Here is an 8,835-nt window from a genome sequence, read left to right as displayed (position 1 = left end):
CTCAAACTCCTGACCTCATATCTGCTCACCTCGGCCTCCCAAAGTGTTGGGATTACGGGCGTGAGCCACCGCACCTGGCCCAGACTGAGTTTCTTAATGCAGCATAATGCTACCAAGCAGCACTCAGCGGCTCAAAAAACCATCTGTGCCTCCCACTACCCAGGAGGACAAACTCCTTGGCGTTCATGGTATTGGTCAAGGTCTTCCACACTCTGGCTCCAGTTGGATTTTTTTTTTTTTTTTTTTGACAGAGTCTCACTCTGTTGCCCAGGCTGGAGTGCAATGGCACAATCTTGGCTCACTGCAACCTCTGCCTCCTGGGTTCAAGCAATTCTCCCGTCTCAGCCTCCCGAGTAGCTGGGACTACAGGCACCTGCCACTGCGCCCAGGTAATTTTTTGTATTTTTGGTAGAGATGGGGTTTCACCATATTGGTCAGGCTGGTCTCAAACTCCTGACTTCAGGTGATCCACCCACCTCGGCCTCTCAAAGTGCTGGGATGACAGGTGTAAGCTGCTGCGTCCAGCCTCCAGCTGGATTTCTTATCGGTCTCCTTTAAGTGCTGCTTTATCCATCAACTAGAACTTTCCATGAGCTTCTGGCTTCCCAGCTTCTGGCCTTTGCCGTGCTCTTCCCTTCATCTGGAATGCTCTCTCCACTCCCCTTCCCCTGTGGTGTCTCGGCATGTCCACATGTTACGTAGCCTCCAGGAGCTGAAGCACCGCTCCCCTGGGGAGCCTCAGAGGCTGGGTCTCCTCCCGTGCCTGCTCCTTAGGCTGGATGTGCTCCTGCCCATGAGCTCCTGCTTGATTTCTGCTCTCCCTCCATATCACCAGTTGGCCTGTGTGTCTCCCCAGCTAGACCCAGAGCTGGGAGTTGCCTGGTGAACAGTGACTCTCGGAAAGGATGGGAACCTCCGGGAATGGGTTCCCAGGAGTCCTCCACCACCTAACCAGAGCGCTTTGCCCTGAAACTGTCAGGTGTTCCTAGAACTTCTCTGTCTGTCTCACCTCCCCAAGTCTCAGCTTCCTTATTCAAAAAAAGAGGCAGCAGAATTGGTGCAGTGTGAGGCTCACAGGGGCCGCTGGTGGGCACACCCCAGAAACTGTGGCTATGAAACTGTGGCTGTGTTGGCCGGGTGCGGTGGCTCACGCCTGTAATCCCAGCACTTTGGGAGGCCGAGGCAGGTGGATCATGAGGCCGGGAGTTCGAGACCAGCCTGGCCAATATGGTGAAACCCAACTCTACTAAAAATACAAAAATTAGCAGGCATGGTGGCGCATGCCTGTAATCGCAGCTACTTAGGAGGTGCAGGCAGGAGAATTGCTTGAACCTGGGAGGGCAGAGATGAGATCCAGCCACTGCACTCCAGCCTGGGCAACAGAGCGAGACTCTGTCTCAAAAAAAAAAAAAAAAAGAAAAGAAACCAGTGGCTGTGATGATGACAATGACCAGTGACCCTCTCCCACCCGCCTGGCCGTCTCTCCTGGCCTCACCTGAGCAGCGTTTCTGCAGCCTCAGGATCTCCAGGTGCAGGTCTCGCAGCAGGGCCATCTGCTCCTTTTTCAGGAAGCTGATGTGGCGTTGCACGCTCTGGATCTGATGCTGCAGGGACACGGTATCCATGGCAGCCCAGGCCTGGCCCCACCTAGGGAGGACGACAAGGTGAATCCACCTCTTCCGAGCCCATGTGCACTGCCCCACCCTCAGCTCCTTCACCATCTCCTCCGCTCTGGGTCCTGTTGCCACCAGGAAGATGATTCCACCACTACTGTTACTGCCCCGCTGTTTCCTTATTCAGCCTTCATGAAGAAGCAGGGTGTAGGCAGGAAAGCATCGTTATTCCCATTTCACAGATGGAGACCCAGAGGCCCAGGAGGCAATGGTTTCATTCTCCTGCTCCCATGTAACTTTTATTTTTTTTGAGATGGAGCTTTGCTCTGTTGCCCAGGCTGGAGTGCAGTGGCGCGATCTTGGCTCACTGCAACCTCAGCCTCCCAGGTAGCAAGGATTACAGGCGCCTGCCACCACGCCTGGTTAATTTTTGTATTTTAGGGTTTCACCATGTTGGCCAGGCTGGTCTCGAACTCCTGACCTTAGGTGATCCAACTGCGTCGGCCTCCCAAAATGCTGAGATTAAGAGGTGAGCCACTGCACCCAGCCCCGTGTAACTTTAGCCTCTTCTACTTCTCTCTCTCTCTTTTTTAAATAGAGATGGGTTTCACTATCTTGGCCAGGCTGGTCTCGAACTCCTGACCTTGTAATCCACCTGCCTCAGCCTCCCAAAGTGCTGGGATTACAGGTGTGAGCCACCGCGTCCAGACAGCCTCTTCTACTTCTCAAACAGGAAAACAAATAGAGTGGCAAAGTGAATAAAGAAAGAAAGAAAACATGGGTTCTAGCCTGCTTCTCCTGCCCTCGCAGTGTGACCTGGGTGAGTCCTCTCCCTCTGTGGGCTCTAGGTTTTCTCATGGGTAAAATGAGGGAGTTGTGGAGTGAGTGACCCCGAGTCTCTTCCAGCTCTGACGTCCCACAAGTATCTCAGCCCAAGGGCTACATGGCTGTTCTGAGGATAATTCTCCCTTAGTTCAACCTCAACTCAACAACAGTCCAGGGCTCTGGGCGCCTCCAAGTCACAGTGGAAGAAGACGTGGTGAATGTTTCACTAACAGTGACTCTGGGCTAAAGGCAGGTGGTGGAGTCCCTTTTAAAAAGAGAAAGGCGTGGCCGGGCGCGGTGGCTCAAGCCTGTAATCCCAGCACTTTGGGAGGCCGAGGCGGGTGGATCACGAGGTCAAGAGATCGAGACCATCCTGGTCAACATGGTGAAACCCCGTCTCTACTAAAAATACAAAAAATCAGCTGGGCATGGTGGCGCGTGCCTGTAGTCCCAGCTACTCAGGAGGCTGAGGCAGGAGAATTGCCTGAATCCAGGAGGCGGAGGTTGCGGTGAGCCGAGATCATGCCACTGCACTCCAGCCTGGGTAACATGAGTGAAACTCCGTCGGAAAAAAAAAAAAAAAAAGAGAGAAAGGCTGAGAGTGGTGGCTCATGCCTGTCATTCCAGCACTTTGGGTGGCTGAGTCGGGGTTGGGGGGGATCACCTGAGGTCAGGAGTTCCAGACCAGCCTGGCCAACTTGGTGAAACCCCATCTCTCCCAACAATACAAAAAATTAGCCTAGCATGGTGGCAGGCTCCTGTAATCCCAGCTACTTGGGAGTTTGAGGCAGGAGAAGCGCTTCAACCTGGGAGGCGCAGGTTGCAGTGAGCTGAGACCATGCCATTGCACTCCAGCCTGGAAGGCAGAGTGAGACTCCATCTCTAAATAAATAAACAGATAAAATAAAAGAGAAACAGGCCAGACACTGTGGCTCGCAGCTGTAATCCCAGCACTTTTGGAGCCCAAGGCAGGCAGATCACTTGAGTTCAAGAGTTCGAGACCAGCCTGGCCAACATGGCGAAACCCCATCTCTACTAAAAATACAAAAAATTAGCTGGGCATGGTGGGGCGTATGCCTGTAATACCAGCTACTTGGGAGGCTGAGGCACAAGGACTGTTTGAACCTGGGAAGTGGAGGTTGCAATGAGCCAAGATCATGCCCCTGCACTGCAGCCTGGGCAACAGAGAGCAAGGCTCCATCTCAAAAATAAATAAATAAATAAAATTTTAAAAAGGAATAGGAGAGGGGGAAAGAGACCCATGCAGTGACTCCCATCGTGGAAACTTGAGTTGTTGTGATGGATGGGGAGGCGTGTGTCCCTGAATCCTAATGATGGCTTGGCTCTCCAGCTCTTCAGGCCCCGCCCCCTTCCCAAGACTCTCTTCTGTGATAATCAGCATCTTGGACAAGCAGCGGCAGACAGCAAACACTGGGGCCCAAGACTACGGGCTTCTGCTTTCTCAGCCAAGGACTCCCTAAGCTTTGCCTTTACCTTTGAGGAAAATGCCTTCACCTGCCCCTGGAATGTCCTGGGCAGTGGGAGAGACAGGCCAGTAAGATGAATAATTTTCTTCACCAAATGGTCCCCTCCAGACTAGCTTCCGTGTAAGACTCGGAAAATCCAGATTTTCATTTGTGGGGTCACATAAAGCAGGTCCCCCTGAGACCTCCCATCCTTGGGACACTCCTCTCTGGGTCCCTTTCTCTGGTACTCCCCTGACCCCCCCAGTCCAGCCAAATAGGCTTTTCATTTCAACAAGGGGTGGCCCTTTGGCCTTTGGGGATCGCTGGCTACATTTGCTGACTGTCTGCTATGTTCAGGGATCATTATACACATGATCTTCCTTCTGTCAACCAAGCTTCAGTAGGTATTATCACCCCACTTCACAAAAAAATACTTTTTCTTTTTGGGACAGAATCTCGCTCTGTTGCCCAGGCTGGAGTGCAGTGGTGTGATCTTGGCTCACTGCAACCTCTGCCTCCTGGGTTTAAGCGATTCTTCTGCCTCAGGCTCTGGAGTAGCTGGAAATACAGCTGTGTGCCACCACACCCAGCTAATTTTTTGTATTTTTAGTAGAGACAGGGTTTCACTGTGTTAGGATGGTCTTGATCTCCTGACCTCGTGATCCGCCCGCCTCAGCCTCCCAAAGTGCTGGGATTTACAGGCATGAACCACCACACCCGGCCAAAAAAAGACTCTTGTGCCACTTCACACGCTTAGTAAGTGGTGGCAGAGTCAATTCTCCAACTAAGTCCAGAGAAGGTTCCCAAATATTTAAACTGATATTTACACTGGGAAGAGTCCTAGGTTTGACTCTGTCACCCAGGCTGGAGTACAGTGAGGCTATCTGCAACCTCAAACTCCTGGGCTCTAGCAATCCTTCCACCCCAGCCTCCCAAGTAGCTAAGGACTACAGGTGCACGCCACCACTCCTGGCTAATTTTTTATTTTTTTGTAGAGACAGGGTCTCACTATATTGCCCAGGCTGGTGTTCACCTCCTAGCCTCAAGCAATCCTCCCACCTTGGTCTCCCAAAATGCTGGGATTACAGGCATGAGCCACTGCACCCAGCTGATTTGTGGCTGTTTCAGTTACCTGCTGTGTGACTTTTGGGATGATAATTGACCTCTCTGAGCTATTTTCCCCCTGTAAGAAAGATGGGGCTGCAAATCCTACAGTCCTAGGATAGTTGTAAGGATTAAATGAGATAACAAATGTAAGGCTGGGCGAGGTGGCTCAACGTCTGTAATCCCAACACTTTGGGAGGCTGGGGTGGGTAGATCACCTGAGGTCAGGAGTTGGAGACCTGGCTGACCAATATGGTGAAACCCTGTCTCATCCGGGCGCGGTGGCTCACACCTGTAATCCCAGCGCTTTGGGAGGCTGAGGCGGGTGGATCGCCTGAGGTTGGGAGTTCAAGACTAGCCTGACCAACATGGAAAAATCCCATCTCTACTAAAAAGTACAAAATTAGCCGGGCGTGGTGGCGCATGCCTGTAATCCCAGCTACTCGGGAGGCTGAGGCAGGGGAATTGCTTGAATCTGGGAGGCAGAGGTTGCGGTGAGCCGAGATTGCGCCACTGCACTCTAGCCAGGGCAACAAGAGTAAAACTCTGTCTCAAAAAAAAAAAAAAAAAAAAAAAGAGCCAGACTGCTGGTGCTTAGACATTGTAAGATTATAAATTTATGTTAAGTCACTATGTTTACGATAATTTGTTACACAGCAGTAAAAATCTAATACAGACTTGAAGGAGGGGTAGGAATTAAAGAATGAAAGGAAGAGCATTTGCAACAGGGAACAGCATCTGTGAAGGCACAGAGGTAGGAAGGAACTAAGTGATCATAAGGATAGCTGAGTTTACAGAAGGCTTACTGTGTGTCAAACTTTCTGCTAAGTGCTTCTGGTCTGTCTGAGGAACAGACATTGCCATGGTAGTTAGGGCTGAAGTGAAAGGTATACAGGGAAGGAAAGTTATCAAGGGTGGGATCACGTGGCATCTTGTATGTCATGTTAAGAATTTTTAGGCTGGGTGCAGTGGCTCATGCCTGTAATCCCAGTACTTTGGGAGGCCAAGACAGGTGGATCACCTGAGATCAGGAGTTCGAGACCACCCTGGCCAACATGGTGAAACCCCATCTCTACTAAAAATACAAAAATTAGCCAGGCTTGAAGGCAGGTGCCTATAGTCCCAGCTACTCTGGAGGCTGAGGCAGGAGAATCCAGGTAGGCGGAGCTTGCAGTGAGCCAAGATCGTGCCATTGCACTCCAGCTTGGGCAACAGAGCAAGACTCCAACTCCAAAAAAAATATGTAATATTAAGTGAATTTAGAAGTTCTTAAAAGGGCCAGGCGCGGTGGCTCACGCCTGTAATCCTAGCACTTTGGGAGGCTGAGGTGGGTGGATCAGCTGAGGTCAGGAGTTCAAGACCAGCCTGGCCATCATGGTGAAACCCCATCTTTAAAAAAAAAAAAAAAAGAAAAGAAGTTCTTAAAAGAATTCTAAGCAGTGGAAGAACATGCTATGATTTGCATTTTTTTTTGAGACAGGGTCTCACTCTGTCCCCCAGGCTGGAATGCAGTGGCGCAATGATGGCTCATCGCAGCTCGAATTCCCAGGCTCAGGCTGAGACTCCACCTCAGTCCCCCAAGGAGCTGGGACCACAGGCTCATGTTACCATGTCCGGCTAAAAAAGACATGTGGGCGCAGTGGCTCACACCTGTATTTCCAGCACTTTGGGAGGCCAAGGTGGGTGAATCATGAGGTCAGGAGATCTAGATCATCCTGGCCAACATGGTGAAACCCCATCTCTACTAAACTATAAAGAATTAGCCAGGTGTGGTGGTATGCACCTGTGGTCCCAGCTCGGGAGGCTGAGGCAGGGGAATCGCTTGAACCTGGGAGGCGGAGGTTGCAGTGAGCTGAGATTGCACCACTGCACTCCAGCCTGGGCAACAGAGCCAGACTGTGTCTCAAAAACAAAAATATAAAAGATAAAAACAATAATATGCTGGTGCACAAGTCAGGAGAAACAGGTGAGCTGCGTGTGTGTGCAACTGTGTCTGTGTCGGGATTTGTGTGCTTGCAGATCTGTATGTGTGCCTGAGTGTGTGTGCCTCGGAGCACGTGTGAGTGTTTCTCGATCCTCTTGCTGCTGTATCTGCTGTGCGAGGATCCATCCACCTGGAGGATGAAGGTGTGTGGGCCCATGCTTGGGATAAAGAAAAAACATCTGCTCCCAGCCACTGAGATGCAAACGCGTCTGAAGAGAAAAGGCCTTCCCACACAGCTCTGGAGACTGGACTCTGGCCACCGTGAGAGGCTCGGCCAAACAGCTGCTTCTGTGCTTTCCCAGAAAGACTTGAGTATTTGCTTCCAACTAGGCAGGCTGCTTTTCTCAGGGCAGAAATTTGGGTCACAAACAATCTTGGCAAATATTCTTCCTTAGGTGTTATTGTTCTTTTGGGGGAGGGTGGGAGATAGCGTGGGGAAGGGAACTAGTGACAACCAAAATCTCTCTCTTGTGGCTGGAGAGTTGCAGGCACTACTTCAGAAGGCCCAAGCCAGGAAAACAGATGTTCCCATCAGAAATGCAGTCCTGGAACATCTGGGCTTCAGACGCTCATGCCCGAGGAAGTGGCCTAAGCTAGTCACAGCAGCTGAAGGGCTGGTGCTATCGGCTCCATCTTTCCCCCACATCCGGCACTAGGCACCCAACCTGAGTTAACATGCTCAGGGAAGAGGGTCACTGTCCTCTGTCCACTGTCCTGACCACATCAGGGACTGCATTGTTTCTGCTTCCCTCCTTCTGGTTCTCTGAGTTTTTTTTCCTGTTAATTTTCCCTTCTTCTTTTTAGAGACGGGGTTTCACTGTGTTGGCCAGGCTGGTCTTGAACTCCTGACCTTAAGTGATCCGCCCGCCTTGGCCTCCCAAAGTGCTGGGATTACAGGTGTGAGCCACCGCACCTGGCCCTTTTTTTTTTTCTGAGATGGAGTCTTGCTCTGTTGCCCAGGCTGGAGTGCAGTGGCTCGATCTTGGCTCACTGCAACCTCCAACTCCTGGGTTCAAGCAGTTCTCCTGCCTCAGCCTCCCAATAGCTGGGATTACAGGTGCCCACCAAAATGCCCGGCTAATTTTTGTATTTTTTGTGGAGTCAGGGTTTCACCATGTTGGCCAGGCTGGTCTCGAACTCCTGACCTCCGGTGATATGCCCACCTTGGCCTCCCGAAGTGCTGGGATTACAGGTGTGAGCCACCATGCCTGGCCTAGTTCTTACAGCTCTTTGGGTTGAAAGAACCACACAAAGTACAGAATCATAGCCGGGCATGGTGGTGCGTGCCTGTCGTCCCAGCTACTCGGGAGGCTGAGGCTGGAGGATCTCTTGAGCCCAGGAGTTCTGGGCTGTAGTGTGCTATGCCAATCGGGTGTCTGCACTAAGTTCGACATCAATATGGTGACCTCCTGGGAGCAGGGGACCACCAGGTTGCCTAAGGAGGGATGAACCGTCCCAGGTCGGAAGTGGAGCAGGTCAAAACTCCCGTGCTGATCAGTAGTGGGATCGCGCCTGTGAATAGCCACTGCACTCCAGCCTGGGCAACATAGCGAGACCCCGTCTCTTTTTAATAAAAAAAAAAGTATAGAATCATAGTGCTTAGGACCCAGAGGACCTTCAAAATCATCTCAGTGGTTTTCAAGTTTTGCTCCATAGACCTCCAGGACTCCACTAAGCGGTCTCAAAAGGACTGGGGGTAAAGGGCAGGGCCGGAGGCTTTGCCTTTTTACTCCTCCTTTGTATTATGAGCTTATGCATACATAGAAATTCATTGGAGGAAAGGCTTTTGCTCACCCACAGGTTTTTTTTTTTTGTTTTGTTTTGTTTTTGAGACAGAGTTTTT

General features: G+C 51.2%; 1 protein-coding gene across 1 annotated transcript in view; it reads right to left on the bottom strand.

Moving 5' to 3' along the window:
* The window catches only part of CCDC92B (coiled-coil domain containing 92B), a 27,683-nt gene that overhangs the window by 14,735 nt on the left and 4,113 nt on the right, over positions 1-8,835 (bottom strand). The window contains exon 2 of the mRNA XM_017541618.2: positions 1,496-1,647. Within this exon, the coding sequence (XP_017397107.2) occupies positions 1,496-1,625 (130 nt within the window). The 5' untranslated portion in view covers positions 1,626-1,647. The remainder of the gene's footprint in view (positions 1-1,495; positions 1,648-8,835) is intronic.

Source organism: Cebus imitator, unplaced genomic scaffold (assembly GCF_001604975.1).
Source record: "Cebus imitator isolate Cc_AM_T3 unplaced genomic scaffold, Cebus_imitator-1.0 Scaffold136, whole genome shotgun sequence".
Classification (NCBI taxonomy): Eukaryota; Metazoa; Chordata; class Mammalia; order Primates; family Cebidae; genus Cebus; species Cebus imitator.
Note: the sequence above shows the minus strand (reverse complement) of the source record. Positions and strands in the feature narration are given on the sequence as shown.